Consider the following 17,343-nt stretch of genomic DNA (forward strand, 5'->3'; position numbering starts at 1 on the left):
CCAAGAGACTAGCAGCAGCAAGTTTTACTCAGTTGCTTGCCGCCCCCTAGGGTATAGCATGGGTACTAGCGCAAAACAAGCAAACTACTTACAAGATGAATCTCGTACTTTTGCAAAGAGAAACACAGCTTCCAACTCTTCCCACACGCTTCACCAAACCCAGTGAAGAGCCTGGGGACCCCTAGGTCTCAATTCTTTTATACACAGTCCAAGTTTTGTGGAGGAGTAGGAAGCAACTGAACTCAACCCAAGGGCATGGGGGCGGTGGTGCAATAGAAGAGTCAGGAGGGGTACAAGATGCTCCAGGTGGCCAGCCGTGGAGTGGAACTGCCCTCTGGGAAGAACCAGGAGAAGGAAGCCTGTGACTTTCAGCAGCCCTTTGTGTGTGAGTGTGGTCAAGGGAGAGTTAATGATTTACCAGACGGTCCTTTCACAATTTACCAAGGTTCGGCTTCCGTGTAGCATGCATAAGCTTGGTTCTCTGCGCTTGTCACCCCTGGCCGGCTTCGACTCCAGAAGGCCCCCCTGGCAGCCTGCAGCATGATCTCCATTACAGAATGGCAAAGTGAGTGTGAGGGGCCCTGCCGCAGAGGAGCTGGGCTGGAATGGGGTGTCTGGGTTTGGTGGGGGCCAAGATGATGCCCCTCCCAGCTGGGATCCCTTTGTAGCAAACCTGTAAGGTGACCTCTGGAGCCATGGCCCAGAGCTGCTGTGTTGGCATCCTCCCTGCAGCAGGGCCGTGACCGGGTGTGGCTCCTCTGCCTTCCAGTGGCTGGGGGTTGCTCAGGGCCCTCAGGTACCCAAAGGCTGGTGCCTGGGGGAACTGGCAGGTTCACCACTGAGGCTGGTGCCTTTCCCACCTGGGGTTCTTAGACCTGGGATGCTGCAAAGCTAGCCCCAGGAGGCTGCTGCTCACTCAGACATCTTTCCCCCACCAGCTCTCAGGGTCCCCTGTGGCCCTGGTCCCTTCTTGTCAGAAAATAAACTCCACTCCACTCTCCAAATCACCATATCCTCACTTCTAAACAATCTTCTCCTTCCTTTGGGAGAGGGCAGGGAAGTAGCCTGCAGGTCAGGCAGGGCAGGAACTGGTGAGTTACTTACAGCCTCTGAGCCCCAGCATCTCATCTGTGAACTGGAGGTGATACTCATTCATTCACTGAACAAATCTGTCTCCTCTTGTCCCGAACACTGTACTGGGCATAGAGTATACAACAGTGAATGAACAGACATATCCCCTGCTTACAGTTTAGAGTGGGAGAATAGGAGATTAACAGATAACAAAGTCAGTATGTAGTATGACAGATGATGATACATCCTCTGGACAAAAATAAAACAGGTAAGTAGGCTAGGGAGAGGCAGGAAGGGCTACTATTTTGTATACAGTGGTCAGGAGAGGCTTCACTGAGAAGGGGCCCTTTGTGCAGAGACTCACAGGAAGTGAGGAAGAAAAGCCATGCAGCTGGAGGGGAAATGTTCTAGGAAGAGGGGAGAGCCAGTGCAAAGGCCCTGATGCATTGGCGTACTTGGTGTACTTGAAAAACAAGGAGGCTGGTGTTGCTGGAGCAAAGTGAGCGAAGGGGAGAGTAGTAGGAGTCTAGTTAGGGAGGCCGCTGAGAGGCCAGACTGTGTAAACACTTCACTTTTGCCTCCAAAGATGGGAAGCCTTTGGAGGGTTTTGTGCAAAGGAGTGATGTGATCTATTTGTCTTTTTAAAAGATCACTGTGGCCCAGCTGGTGTGGCTCCGTTGGCTGGAGCGTCACCCCATTCACCAAAGGGTTGCGGGTTTGTTTCCTGGTCAGGGCACCTACCTGGGTTGCAGGTTCAGTCCCTGGTTGGGGAGTCTGCAAAAGGCACCAATCGATGTTTTGCTTTCACACCAATGTTTCTCTCTCTCTCAGGAATCAATAAATATATTATTATTTTTTAAAAGATCACTCTGGGTATTGGGTTGAGAATAGATTGTAGGGGGTGGGTCAGCAACAGGGATATCAGGGCTGCAGTGGGGGGTGGGATGGAGAAGACCAAGGTGGTAGCAGCGCACTGGTGGGAGGGGCCCATGCCGGATCTGTTCGGAGGACATTGCTGAAAGGATTTGCTGATGGATGTGGAGCGGGAGAGAAGAAAGACGAGAATGCCTCCGATATTTTTAACCACAGCTATTAGAAGGGTTGAGTTTGGTGTGCTGCTGTTAGGCATCCAGGTGAGATGTCAAGCAGGTAGTGAGGAGAAGGAGTCTGGGGTGGAGAGAGGAATTTGGGAGTTGTCCACATATAGGCAGTATTTAAAACCATGAAGTTCTTTGAGATCATTTGAGGCACAGTTTCCCAGCCTCTCCACTACTGATATTTTGGGGCAGGATAACTTTTTAAAAGATTTTATTTATTTATTTTTAGACACAGGGGAAGAGAGGGAGAGAAATATCAATGTGTTTTAGCCTCTCACGTGCCCCCTACTGGAGACCTGGCCCACCACCCAGACGTGTGCCCTGACTGAGTCAAACCGGTGACCCTTTGGTTCTCAGGCCGGCACTCAATCCTCTGAGCCACACCAGCCAAGGCTGGGACAGGGTAATTCTTCGTTGTGGGGTCTGTCCTGTGCATTATAGGATTTTAGTAGCATCCCTGGCCTCTACACACTAGATGCCAATAGCACACTCCCATTCTCAGTTGTGACAATCAAAAATGTCTCCAGACATTCCCGAATGTCCCCTGAGAAACAAAATCACCCCTCCCCCGTTGAGAGTAACTGACGTTAATATTTGTAAAAACACAGAGAGAAGAGGGCTGAGGCCTGAGCCCAGTGGCAAACCAACATTTTATTAAACCAAAATGTGCTAAATCTGATGAAGAATGTGCCGAATTCTATGAAGGAAAGAAAGGGGCGAACCAGATTTAGGTCAGGGAATGGATTGTGGAACAGGTCTCCCTGGGGACTGACATTTGCACTGAGACCTCAAGGGTGAGTGTGCATTAGGCAGGCGATAAGTGGGAGGAAATTGCATAGTCCAAGGCCCTGAAGCAGGAGGCTCATCATGGAAATAATGATGTGGTTAGAGCGTGGCAGGTACGGAGGACAGCGGCAGGAGATGAGGCTGGACAAGCAGGCCTAGGCCCCACTGTGCAGGGCCTGTGAGCAGAAGAAGCGGATGTTTCATCTCAGTCCAGTGGGAGCTGCAAAGGCTTCTGCGCTGTGCACGAATATGATTGGATGCTGTATTCTCTGCGATTGGCAACTGCTGTGTGGAGAAGGGATAAGAGGGTGGCAGGAGTGAAGCACAGGCTAGCAGGAGAATGTTGGATGGTCCAGAACAGACATGAGGGCGGCTTGGAATTTAAGTGGTAAGAGTGGAGAGAAACAGACTGATTTAAACGTACATTTGGGAAGGAGCAGCAATAAAACTTAGCTGACCGAGGGAGTAGCGAGGAGATTCAGTGATGGCTGTCAGGCTTCTGCTGCAAGCTGTTGGGTGGATTGTGGCGACATTTTCATTCATTTGAGGAAAACCAAGGGAAGTACAAGTTTAAGGAAAGAAGATCAATAGCTCAGTTTGCACCTGTTGAGTTCAAGATGTCCTGAAGAGAGAAAATCAAGCTAATATGTAAGTAGGCAGATGGATATGAGTTTGGAAGCTCAGACTCACTCTTATTTATTTATTCGGGCTACATGAATATAATATATTAAAGATAAATATCAACATTGTCAGCACACAAGTGATATGTAAAAACATGGGCATACATGCGAAAACAGAATGAGACGTGAACTTGGGCCAAAACCCTGAGCAATTCGAATCCCGAGAGAGAGAGAGAGAAGTGGGAAAGGGCAAAGGACTGGGGCAGGGTGGCCAGACAGCAGGAAGGAAGCCAACAACATGCTATCATGGAATCCAAGAGAAAGGCTATTTCAAGAAGGGAGTGGCCAACTACTAACTGATGAGGACTGACTGTCCGTTGGATTTGAGATCATGGACATCACAGATGGCCAAAGCAAGAACGATCCTTGTGGAGGAGTATGGGGGTGGAAGTGGACTGGACTGGGTTGATTAAATGCACTTGTTTGAGAGCCAGACTACTGGGACCAAAGCCTGGTTTGCCGGCTGCTGGCTGGTGCCCTGGGCAACAGACTCAATCGCCGCATTTCAATTGTGCCTGTAAAATGGGGCTGACAGCATTCCTCCCTCACAGGCGGTATGAACATCCAATGAGTTAAGAAGACTTCAAGTGCCTAGACTGTGCCTGGCACTGTGTGCTTGTTAGTGTTGAAAAGTGAAGGAAGGCTCTTCCTCTCCCCATTTCCCCTTCCTCTTCCTGAACAATTCAGTCCTAAAGCAATTAGGTAGAATGGGGCGGGGGTACCAGAGCAGGTGTCAGAACCCTAGCTAGGTGGAAGGGGTTCACAGTGGGGGAGGCTTGGTGCCGAGGTAGGGCAAGGAGGGTGTCCTGGCAGTGTCAGGGCAGGAGGTAGCAAGGAACTTCATAGTGAAGGAACCTGGCAGATCCCACCTTAATCAAGTGGTGAAAGAAACTATCCGTAATGGGCCTAACTGAAGTCATGCATCACCCAACAAATGCAGTGAGAAGAACACAGCTTCCCGCCTTGTAGATATTTCTGCAGAGCCAGAATCTAGTCATGAGCAGACATCAGACAAGTCCACACAGAGGGACAGACGGCTCAGGTCTTCAAAAGTGTCAAGGTCACGTTAAGGAAAGACTGAGGTACAGTTCCAGACACGAGACTAAAGAGACATGGAAAGCAAATGCCACCCGTGATTCTGAATTAGATCCTTTTGTTAAAAAAGATATTCCTGGAACAAATGATGAAACTTAAATATGGCCTGAGTGTAGATGGTAGTAATGTAGCCGTGGTAACTTCCTGACTTTGACGGTTGTATTCTGGCCACATAGGAGAATAAAGGAAAACCACACCAAATTACTCAGGGATGATGAGATAACCCGTGGCAACTACTCTCAAATAGTTCAGGAAAAAAAATTGTACTATATTTGCAGCTTTTCTGTACATTTGTTGATTGTTGAGAGACAGACAGAGACAGAGAGAGGTGTGTGTGTATGTGTGCGAGAGAGAGAGATGAATGGTGTCCCAAGAGTCCCTGCACAGCCTTGGTTCAGGGGCCCCATCCACCTGCTCCAAGAGATACAGCTTTCCTTTCTGGAGCAAGAAAGACTTTGAACCTGGCTTCGGTTAATGCAAGTGACAGAGTGGGGGTTGGGGCAGCCCAGCTCATCTGCAACAGTTGTAGGCTGTGGACTCTTCTTTCCAGTTGCTCTGGAGCTACAGGTTGAGGTTGTTGCTAAATAGGGCAGCCATCAGCCTGCCATGACAAGAAGACCTAACGGCAGTCTGTTTCTGAGGCCTGGGGAGACCCCCGCTTCTAACTAGGTGGTGCCTTGGAGAGCCAGGCCTCCCTGAAGTTAACAGAGCCTCCTCTTGTCCTTTTCTCCAGCAGGGGGCGCACTGCCCCGTTTGCCCAGATCCCATGGGGCTACAGACACTTCTGTCACTCCTGGTAACGTGCACCACTACCACCACCTCCCCGCCCTGCCACACACACACACACATACCTCTGCCCTCTGTCATGCTTGTGCCCCAAGAAGAACTTCAGGAGCAACCCCAGACTGGTAACTTAACTGAAATTGCTAAGCTACTCTGGGACAGATGAGAGAGATGGAGAGGAAGGTCTGAGGCTTGTGTGAGAAATCGCTTCTGACCCTTTTCCGAGAGGGTTTGTGTCCATGGTGCAGTTTCTCCACTGAACACTGGAGGCACTGAGTGTGGCCCACAAAGCAGGCTGCGCCCACCACAGGCAGTCTGTGGAATTGCACCAGCCCTTGACGACGAGTGTGGGGCAAGTTGGGAAAGCAGTAACTATGTAAGCCAGCAAATCCCTGTTACAGAAAAAGGTGTAATGTAGGAGACAAGACAGAAAGTGTGAATTTGAAAAACTTATGCTATTTCTACAAAATGAGCAAGAGGCTGTTCTTAAGTGTTTACAGGATGAACATATGGATATTTTAACAAAACAAAATGAAAACCCAATAAAATGTTCACATTTTGTTCCCACACAAAAAACATCTACCTAAGGGAGACAGAGGGAAGGATGGATTGTCGGAACTGGAATTGACGATGTATTTCTGTGGCAGGGGTAAGCTAAGACCAGATGTTTTTATAACGGGCACAAAAACGTAAAATACCGTTGTCGTTCAGATGAAAGAATACGGTCCTGGTCCTCCCCCGCAACGTCCCAGCCTATAACATTATCATGACAAAGCAGATGTGCTTCCAGATCCTCGACTTAGTGTCTCTGAGGATAGAAGGAGTCACGCAATACGGAAGGAAAGAACCCAAACTTTGCAATGACCCAAGGGGGTTGTATTCTGCCCAGTTTCCTGGGCCATGAGAGGTTGGATTCAGTCAGGCATTACTGGGGGGGGGCGGGGCGGTGAAAGCAGGAAACGAGCCCAGCTAGATCACGGAGTTTGGTCAGCTGGACAAACAGGTCGACGGATAAGATGTTGCACTGGGACCTCATAGAATCCAGCTCTGCCAAAGGAGAGACCTGATAAGACGGCACCTGTCTGGCCTAGAAATTGAGGGAGGTTTATATTTGGACAATAAATCTCATTTGAGTATTTTTAAAAATTCTATTGAGGAAGCCCTTTGGCCATATTTCTATACTGGAACGGGTCCTAATCCTCTTAAAGTCTGTAGAGTGACAGATTATGAAAGCTTAACTACCCAGAATGGGACTGTTTCATTTTCTTTCACTTGTAAATATAGCTCAGCCAGTAAGTCTAGTCTCAATTATTTTGTCTGTATTTCGTTTTTACAGTTCTGCCTCTTAACAGCCAGACAGTTAACATTTTACAACTAACTGTAAAAGCATAGCTATAATTCCAATTTCATAGAGATTGTAGGGTCAATTTTAAGATGTTAGTTAATGAGTAAATTTTTTCTCTTTAAAAATTACTATATGTTTTCTTTTTAAAAATTGAGCCAACTTCAAATTTTAAAAATTAATCCATTTTTTGTAAATGCTCAGAAACTTTGTTTATATATGTAGAAGGGAATGGATCAAGTATAGTTATACCAGTGTCATCAATATTTTTAATATATTTTATTGATTATGCTATTACAGTTCTCTCATTTTTTCTTCCCTTTATTCCCCTCCGCCCTGCACCCAGCCTCCCACCAACATTCCTCCACCTTAGTTCATGTCCATGGGTCATACATATAAGTTCTTTGGATTCTCCATTTCCCATACTATTCTTAACCTTCCCCTGTCTATTTTGTACCTACCATTTATGCTTCTTATTCCCTGTGCTTTTTCCACCATTCTCGTCCCTCCACCTCCCCACTGATAATCCTCCACTTGGTCTCCATTTCTGTGATTCTGTTCCTGTTCCTGTTCCTGTTGTTTGCTTAGTTTGTTTTTGTTTTTAGGTTCAGATGTTGATAGTTGTTTGTTTGTTGTCATTTTACTGTTCATATTTTTCATCAACTTCTTTTTCTTAGATAAGTTCCTTTAACATTTCCTATAATAAGGGCTTGGTGATGGTGAACTCCTTTAAGTTCACCTTATCTGGGAAGCACTTTATCTGCCCTTCCATTCTAAATGATAGCTTTGCTGGATAGAGTCATCTTGGATGTAAGTTCTTGCCTTTCATGACTTGGAATACTTCTTCCCAGCCCCTTCTTGCCTGTAAGGTTTCTTTTGAGAAGTCAGCTCATAGTCTTAAGGGAACTCCTTTATAGGTAACCGTCTCATTTCCTCTTGTTGCTTTTATGATTCTCTCCTTATCTTTCATCTTGGTTCATGTAATTATGATGTGCCTTGGTGTGTGCTTCCTTGAGTCCAACTTCTTTGGGACTCTCTGAGCTTCCTGGACTTCCTGGAAGTCTATTTCCTTTGCCAGATTGGGGAAGTTCCCCTTCATTATTTGTTCAAATAAGTCTTCCATTTCTTGCTCTTCCTCTTCTCCTTCTGGCACCTCTATGATTTGGATGTTGGAACACTTAAAGTTGTCCCATAGGTTCCTAAGACTCTCTTCATGTTTTTGAATTCTGGTTTCTTCATTCTATTTTGGTTGAATGTTTATTTCTCCTTCTGGTCCAAACCGTTGATTTGAGTCCCAGTGTCCTTCCCTTCACTGTTGGTTCCCTGTATATTTTCCTTTATTTCACTTTGCATAGCCTCCACTTCTTCCTCTTTTTTTGTGACCATACTCAACCATTTCTGTGAGCACCCCGATTACCAGTGTTTTGAACTGTGCATCTGATAGGTTGGCTATCTCTTCATCACTTAGTTTTATTTTTGAGCTTTGATCTGCTCTTTCATTTGGGCCATTTTTTTTTCTCAGCATGCCTGTTACATAGGGGCCTGTTAGTAAGGGGCAGAGTCTTAGGTATTCACCAGAGCGGGGCAACCCAGGTTGCTGCGTTGTGGTGCTGTATGTGGGGGAGGGGTCTGACAGGCTCAGTTGAATGAGCACCAGCCTGTGAACAAAAGAGTTGCCAGTTCAATTCCCAGTCAGGGTCCATGCCTGGGTTGCAGGCCACAGCCCTGGTGGGGGGTGTGCAAGAGGAAACCACACATTGATGTTTCTCTCCCTCTCTTTCTCCATCCCTTCCCCTTTGCCTAAAACTAAATAAATAAAATCTTTTTAAAAAACTATACATTACATGTTACAGTTTTAAATGGCTCTCTTTGCTTTATCTTTTAAAGACACCCATGCAACACCCCTATGTACCATACAATTTACAATAAAAAGAAAATAAGGCATTCTAGCTGTATTAAGTCAATGAAGCAAATTGCAAAACTGTATGTGCAATATAAACTTAAAGTTGTACAACCCCATCAGTAATTTTTTAAAAGGTCATAACACAATTCCATGTATAATAATGTCAAAAAGAATAAGATACATAGGAATAAACTTAATCAAGGAAGCAAAAGATGTGTACAGGCATCCCTCAGAGATATTGAGGGTTTGGTTCCAAACCCTCACAATGAAGCAAGTCATAATCTTTTTGCTGGTAGAGGGTCTTGCCTTCAATTTGTAAAAAATGAAACATCTGTAAAGCACGGTAAAATGAGGTTGCCTGCACACTGTTACTGAAAGGAATTGTAAAAGACACAACTAAATAGGAAGATGTTCTGTGTTCATGGATGGGAAGGTTTAATACTGTTAAGATGTCAATACCATCCAAAGCAATCTACAAATTCAATTCAATCTTTATAAAAAAATTCCAATGGTGTTTTTTGCAGCAATAGAAAAACCTATCCTAGAATTCATTTGGAATCTCAAGGGATGTCAAATAGCCAAAGCAATCTTAAAAAGAAAGAACAAAGATGGATTTTTCACAATTTCTGATTTCAAAACTTATTGCAAAGCCGCAATAATGCAAACAGTGTGGGACTGGCATAAAGACAGATATGTAGACCAATGAATATAATAGAGAGCTCAGAAATAAACCCTGGCATATATGGCCAAGTGATTTTCAACAAGGGTGCCTGGGCCATTCAGTGGGAAAAGGTAGTCTTTTCAGCAAATAATGTGGGGAAACTGAGAAATCGAACCCTTACCTTACACCATATGTAAAAATTAACTCAAAGTTCATTTTAGCTCAAAGTGAGAGTTAAAACTTAAAACTCTTGGAAGAAAACATAGGAGAAAAGCTTCATGACACTGACTTCTGGGATACGATACAGACAACTAAGGAATAATGACATAAATTGGACTGTATCGAAATGAAGAAACTCTGTTCATCAAAGGACACAATCAATGGAGTAAAAATAGTTTCAAAGCATATGGAACAGGAGACAATGTTTTCAAAGCATATATCTGATAATATCCAGAATGTATACAGAACTCTTACAGCTCAATAACTACAACAACAACAAAACCTGTTTTTAAACTGGGCAAAGGACTCTATAAATAGACACTTCTCCAAAGAAGATATACAAATGAGCAAGAAGCACATGAAAGGTTGCTCAACGTAACTAATCTGTAGGGAAAGGCAAATCAAAACAACAAGAAGAGCCCTGGCGGGTGTGGCTCAGTTGGTTGGGCGTCGTCCTGCTAAGTGAAAGGATGCCAGCTGGATTCCTAGTAGGGCACATGCCTAGGTTGCAGGTTCAGTCCCCAGTCAGGGTGCAAGAGGTCGATGTTTCTCTCCTGCATCAATATTTATTTCTCTCCCTCTCTTTCTCCCTTTTCCCCCCCTTAAAAAACAAAGTGTGACTTAGCTTTTTTTTAAAAAAAGAAGAAAATCACAATGAGATATCATCTCAAAATCATTAGGATGGATGCTATCAAAACCAAAACAAAATGAAACCAAAATAACAAGTATTGGTGAAGATGTGAAGAAAGCAAAACATTTGCGCACTGCTGGTGGGCATGTAAAATGGTGCAGCTGCTATGGAAAGTGGTATGGTAGTTCATCAAAAAATTAAACATAGAACTACCACACGATCCAGCAATTCCACTTTTGGGTGTATATCTGAAAGTATTGAAAGCAGAGTCTCGAAGGGATATTTGTTCACCCGTGTTCATAGAAGCATATTCACGATGGTGAAGAGGCAGAAGCAACCCGAGTGCCTATCCACAGGTGAAGAGAAAAACGAAACGTGGTCTATACATACCATGGAATGTTACTCAACCCTAAAAGTAAGGAAATTCTGACTGACACGTGCCACTACATGAATGAACCTTCAGGACATTGTGTTAAGTGAAATAAGCCAGTCACAAAATGACAGATAGTGTGATTCCACTTCTGTGGGGTACCTAAAGGAGCCAGGGTCATAGGAACAGAAAGCAGAACAGTGGTGCCAGGGGCTGTGGGAGGCAGGAAGGGGGAAGTAGTGTGTGGTGGGGGCAGAGTTTCTGTTTTGTAAGATGAAAAAGAGTTTGGAGATGGATGCTGGTGATGGTAACACACAGTGTGAATGTACTTAATACCGCTGAGCTGTGCACTTAAAAATTGTTAAGATGGTAGATTTTATGTGTATTTTATCTCAACTTAAAATTTCAATTTAAAAATGAAGCAATATAATGAATTGCCATTTGTTGACTCTCGGTGGTGAAGATAAGTAAAATTAACAATTCTGTGTTATGAAGAGGGTTTGAGAAAAAAAAAGAAATCCATATCCTGTTATTGTCAGAACTCTTCCTGAGGGGAGCAATCCGAAATACGTATCAAAATGTCAAAAATGTAGCCCTTGACCCAACAAACGGACCTTAACGTCCTACACCTTTCTGCTGTACTTACCAGCTCTGAGCAAACTCTTACAGCCTCAGAGAATGTCCTGAGACACAAAGCCAAAGGAAATGGCACACTGCAAACCAGAGCCAGGGCGCTGTCAGTGCGGGTCCAATCGTGTGCAGAACTGCGGGGCCACTGTGGCTGAAATTAGGAGGCTCAGGGATGCGTGGTGGCACCCAAGGAGGCTGCTGCAGGAGGGAGGGAGGAGAGGTGAGCAGGTGCTGCTAGGGTATAGACTCCAGGTGGAAAGATGAGCACACTGCTGACTGATGATTTCTGTTTCTACAAACAAGGGTGGGAAGTCATCGCCAGAGAGTTGGGGACAGGGACAGGGACAGTCAGGAGGATGGAGATAGTGTGAAGAGGTACTCAGGAGGGCTAGCCTCTTGAGAAACAGGCAGGACAGCCAGATGGTTTCGAGACCCTCTGGGCTGGTGGCCATGAGTTGTCAGTTGCCTGAGAGTGAGTTGAGCACCAGCAGCTCCCAATTGCAAGCAGACAGGATTAGTGTAGGCAGACAGTTGTGTTCAGCCGGGAGCCCAGCCCTGCTACTGACCTGAGTAATGCAGGGCTGGAAGCAGGGGAAAGCTGAAAATGGATAGTGGTGGCTCTAGCTATCTCATAGGGCTGTTTTGAGGACAGAATGCTGTGGCATGTAGAACCGACCAGAAGTTTTCAGGTGCTAAATGTACATTCATGCCCATCCTTCCTTTCCCGTTCCGTCACTCCCTGGCAGCACAGAAGCTGATGGAAATGGAATCTCACTGACCACCCCCAAAGGGCACCTGTCCCACCCTCTCCCCAAAGCCCACCCCATCACAGCCTCCTTGCCTGTTGCAGAGATTGGTGTGGGCACCACTGGCTTCGGCATCTTCTTCATCCTCTTTGGAGTATTCCTGTACTTTGATTCTGTGCTCCTGGCCTTTGGAAACGTGAGTGCCCCTGACCTGTGAACCACGCCTAACCTACCTGGGATCTCTATTGCCGGGGCCAGCCCTAAGTTCCTTCTGATTATGGCCATCCAGGAGTCAGGTGCCATCAAGCCTGGGCCAGCGAGGTGGCTGGGGATAGACAGCAGGTCCTGCTGGACAGAGAATCTGAGGACCTGGATCCTCACACCAAGTTCTGGGTGAGGCCCTGGGGGGCACCAAGAGGAATCACACGCTGTCCCTCTATTGTAATCCCACCGACTAGGGATAGGGATGTCACACCAACATACACAACTGGGGAGGAAGGCAGGAGTGCAGCAAAGTCACCATAAGACAAACACATTTAATATGAAACAAGGTGCTTGGAGGAAAGAGAGCTTACCCAGTTAGAGAAAGATGACAAAGGAATCTGGAAAAGGAAAGTGGGTTTGGGGTTAGATAAAGCACTTCCAGGTGAATGGAACATGCTGGAAGAAAGCCAGACTCTCATTTGACAAGATCCTGGGCACTCACTCTTGAGGGGTCATTAGGAGCCAAGTGGAAGACCATGAGACGGCCAGGTAACAGAGGGCCTGGAGTAATTCCATGGCTGCCTAGCCTATGCAGGCCCCAGTTTTCACCTTCCTAAAGCAGAGAGAACCTCATTAGCTATCCCATCTTCCTTGGGAAGTGTGATGAGAAATGAAGTCCTATATGAAGAACTGGTTGGGACCCAGGAAATTGGGTTGAATCGGGTGAGAAACTAGAGAAGTTCAGAGTTCTCTTGGTCCAGCCCCCTGCCTCTGGGCAGTTTCATTCCTAACCAACTCAAATTATCCAAGGCTCTGTAACTTTGCCACATGGCTGGGTCACCTGGTCTGATATCGCCCCCCCTTGAAGAGCGAGCAAGTCCTGCCCCACACCTGATGGCCAGTCGCTCCAGGCCTGGCCCTGGCCCTGGGGCGGGAGGCGGCTGTTCGTGCTCATGCCCCTCTCCCTCTCCCCAGCTGCTGTTCCTGACCGGCCTCTCCCTCATCATTGGCCTGAGGAGGACGCTCTCCTTCTTCTTCCAGAGGCACAAGCTTAAGGGGACCAGCTTCTTCCTGGGGGGTGTGGTCATTGTGCTCCTGCGATGGCCTCTCCTGGGCATGTTTCTAGAAACCTATGGATTCTTTAGCCTCTTCAAGTGAGTGCAAATCCCTTGGCCCTGGGTGGGACACCAGGGCCTCTGGGTAGCCGGGGTCAGCCCACCAGGTTTGGGTAGCAGGACCAGCAGGGTATGCAGAAGCTGGACTTATCCCCCAAGAGACGGGGACTGTGGAAGGATTGAAAATGGGGAGGGGAATCAGGTAGACACTTGGAAAGGCCCCTCCAGCAGCAGGCTGAAGGATAAATCGCAGTGATCTGCCTATCCACCAGCACACATTGAGCACCTGCTGTGTGCCTGGCACTGTGTCTGTCACCAGGGAGAACACACAGGGCCCACGCTCAAGTCAAATGACCCAGGTGGGGAGGAAGGGTAGCGAGCTAACGTCTGTTAGGCCCCGAACATGCACCAGCACCATCATCATCTACGTTGTCGTCTGCACAAGCCAGTGTGGGTTGTCCTCTACAGATAAGGAAACCGACACTCAGAGAGGCTGCCCCTGCCTGAGGTCTCACAGGTAGTGTGCAGAGGATGTGAATTTGATCCAGCTGTCACTGGCTCCTGGCTCCTTATCCCTCCCTTGGCCTGTCCCGTGTCAGCCTGGGCCTGGTGAAAGGCATGGTGGGACTCACTGAAGATGTGCAGCCACTGTCAGGGCCAGAGTGTGTCCTACAGGAAGCAGGACCTGAGACAGGCCTTGAGGGATGAGCAGGGTCTAAGAGAAGACTGGAGGGCACTTAGGGAGAAGGAAAGGGTCCTAGGGGAGGTGGGGGTGACAGGGAAGACTCCCAGTGTCTCCACGGTGCCGTGGAGAGAGCAGGGGTGGGATGGGGGTGATGAGGCCTGGAAGAAGCATGGCCTATGGAATCCTGGGAAGCAGCTGGGCTCAGGAACCCCTCTGTTCTCATAGGAGCCCTGAGTCTGCTCAGTGTAGCCTTGAAGTCACCCTGATTAGCTGAATGCAGAGACTCCATAAACATCACATAGTGTAGCCTCTAGAAATAAATTTTTCTCACACATGTTCTGCTATCCATTTATTTAATATTCAGACATTTGCTCAGAGTTAAATATATAAAAAGCACATACTATGTGCCCAATGCAGGGCTAGGTCTGGGACATGGTGCTAAACAAGGAGAAACTTCCTAAGGACTTGCAATTCAGTAGGGAAGACAAGCTCTGACAGCAGTCACTCAGACCAGGTGTTGAGACCTTAGGACTCTAAGTGGGGCCACAGCTGAGTCGGTAGTTCAAACCCAAAATCAACCTGGGCAGAGACATTCTACAGCAGCACTGTGGGGGATAAATCAGAGCAACAAGATACCCCAGGGATGCAGGCGAACCTCGGCGAACTGGGACCAAGAAAAGGACGTGACTAAGGCAGGATTCAAATTTCCAACCCCTGACCTCTCCTCTACGCACAGGGCTCCCTTCCCACTGCAGCCTGGCGCCCCTTTGAGGGATCACACCTGTGTCCCCAGGCGGGCCCTGTAGGGTGTGTCTGATGAGAGTGGGAGGTGGAGGCAGGAGGGAGAACGGACAGGAGCACAGCCCCCAACAGCTAGCCCCGCCTGGAGCCCAGGGACCTGCAGCAGGTGGTGACACCCATTCTGGGGAGAAGACAGTGACAATAATAAAAACAAACATTTCCCGAGCATTTTCTCATGTAAAGCCCTAGGATATGGATACTATCACTAACCTAGTTTTACAGCTGGAAGCAGATCCAGAGAGATTAAGGAATTTGCCCAAGTTTACACACTGCTGGTAAATGGTAGAGCCAACATTGGCACCCAAGGAGTCTCACCCCAGGGCCTCCATTCTTAACCACTCCACTTGGCTGCCTCTAAAGCACCAGGGGTGCAGAACCAAGCCTGGCCCTGTGCCTGGGGGCCTCTCTCTTGGGAGTGAAAGCTGGAGCCTTTCTGTGGACCTCAGCCTTGCTCCCCTCTGTCCACCCCTCCCAGATCATCACTGACCCCTTCCTCCACCCCTCTGTTCCTAGGGGCTTTTTCCCTGTTGTCTTTGGCTTCCTGGGCAATGCCTTTAACATCCCATTTCTGAGTGTGGTAAGTGCATGGTGCATGTGGCTTGGTGGTGGGTCCTGGGGGTGGGGGGCACAAATGGAGTTGGTAGAATTGCTGCCCAGGTGCAGGGGACCTTCCCCACCTCCCCTTGCACTCCCTCGCCCAGGTTGGCCTGCCTCAGTTCCTCTTCCCTCCCTGACCCACCTCCATTTGACAAGAGCAGATGAGGCTGAGGGGACCCGTGAGCACCTGTGCCTATAGAGGACGGTGGCTATTAATAGCTCCTTATTAGAGACACAGGAACAGAGACTCAGAGAGTCTAGGAGACTAGCCAGAAAGTGGCAGAGATTCCTGGGGAGCTGGCTGAGTCTGGGCCCCAGATGTGGAGGTGATGTGTGATGGCTAATGACAGCAGGAAAAGCAGTGGCAGATTCTGTCCTCTCCTTGGGGCAGACATGGGGCAGTTGTCCCCAGTGCTTGCCCCACCCTTCTCTGAAGCGCCTGACAGAATACGGGCTCTCTGAGAAACCCAGCGAGGCCCTCCAGCCAGTCTGCCAGCTGGGCACATCCCTGCACCCCCCTCCACACTTGTGCTTGGCACAGCCCCGACCTCTCAAGGCCAGCTTGGTAATAACTTAGATATCGAGTCTGCTCTCCACTCTTTGTCTTCAGTAATGATTCTTGGCTCCCACAGCTGTTCCAGAGGCTTCAAGACACCAACTCAATGGTCTGAACAGCAGAGATGAGCTCCTTGAACTTGGATTATTGGTTGAGGGGGCTGGAAAGGAAATGGGGCCACCCTCTCAGGCCCCCACCCTGCACTGACTCATCTACCTGGCACACCTGAGTCCAGAAGGAAGGATGGCGCTGGGTGACTGACCTCAAATTCCCGAGTCGGCTCAAGAGGCCATCAGGATCATTGGCAGCAGAGACCCAGGGCCCCACAGATATTGGACTGGGGCTGGTACCACATCCCGCTCTGTATTTATGGGAGGAAAAGCAAAGATTAAATCCCCAAGCTGTGACTGCGTCTGAGACTCAAAGTCCGTGTCTCTAGCCTGTTAAGGCCATCTCCTGACTCAGGGCAGGCCGACGTACACATCATTCCGTATAGCGAGGGGCAGGCCTGCCCTTATTGGCTCGTTTGATCCTGATGAGTGACGTATTGTGTTTGCAAGCCCCCGTTGGCAGGAGGCATTACACGAGAGGTGGGTATAAATCCTGTGTACCACAGGAAGCGCTTCTCAACTGTTAGGTGGACGTGCACACAGTGCACCTGCCGGGTAGAGCCTGAGCTGGCGGAGCTTCCTGTCTGAGGGTAAAGACATGGCCTCTGCCTTCAGACAGCCCCAGTCTGACAGAAGGAATCGTCTCTGCCCGAGGGAGCCCCCATCCAAGGGTAACGAGTATTGCTGCAAGCCCAAGAAACAGACGAGAGTCCATTGCAATGGATACATTTAGTAAATATTTTTGAGGACCCCCTATGTCTGTACTGAGCAATAAAGTGGGTGTTAAGGGTACAAAGGGAAGGAGATCTGTCCCTCCCTTTAACACGGGGTACACAGCAATTACAAAACGCTGTAATCGCGGGTGCCGAAGACACAAAGGAGGGAGTAGCACCTTCTGACATGCTGTCACCTGGAAGTCACTTCTCTGTGTTCCCTCAGTACTGCCCGGGTACCTCCACCTTCTAGAGCTACCACTGGATCCTGCTTTTTTAGACAGCTGCTTGCAGATCTGTCTCGCCCAGCTGACCATGTCATCTTCACCTCAGAGCCCTGTGTGGAGTACGTGCTCAGTAACTGTCTGGGGAAGGAAAAAGGAAGGCACCCTCCATCACAGATTACAGCCCAGGAGCCCCCTTCTGGTCTGAGCTGGGGACATGTGGGGAACCCAGAGCTCCCGGATCCCACATGGTTCTCATGTCACACGGGGTGTATTGGTGGCTATTGTCTGGAGGGGACCGGTTCATACTCGCCCCTCACCACA

At 48.1% G+C, this 17,343-nt stretch overlaps 1 protein-coding gene across 2 annotated transcripts; it reads left to right on the plus strand.

Annotated features, from left to right (window-relative positions):
- The first annotated feature begins 442 nt into the window (after positions 1–442).
- Positions 443–16,890, plus strand: GOLT1A (golgi transport 1A). Of its 2 annotated transcripts, none has more exons than XM_045183419.3 (5): positions 443–565; positions 12,119–12,210; positions 13,194–13,372; positions 15,333–15,396; positions 16,049–16,888. In XM_045183419.3, the coding sequence occupies exons 1-5, from the start codon at positions 541–543 to the stop codon at positions 16,085–16,087; spliced, it is 399 nt and encodes a 132-aa protein (XP_045039354.1). In that variant the 5' UTR covers positions 443–540; the 3' UTR covers positions 16,088–16,888. The 2 variants fall into 2 exon arrangements, with proteins under 2 accessions (XP_045039354.1, XP_045039348.1); XM_045183413.3 differs by having other exon boundaries at positions 489–565; positions 12,020–12,210; positions 16,049–16,890.
- The last annotated feature ends 453 nt before the right edge of the window (positions 16,891–17,343 follow it).

This window comes from Desmodus rotundus, chromosome 12 (assembly GCF_022682495.2).
Source record: "Desmodus rotundus isolate HL8 chromosome 12, HLdesRot8A.1, whole genome shotgun sequence".
Taxonomy (NCBI): Eukaryota; Metazoa; Chordata; class Mammalia; order Chiroptera; family Phyllostomidae; genus Desmodus; species Desmodus rotundus.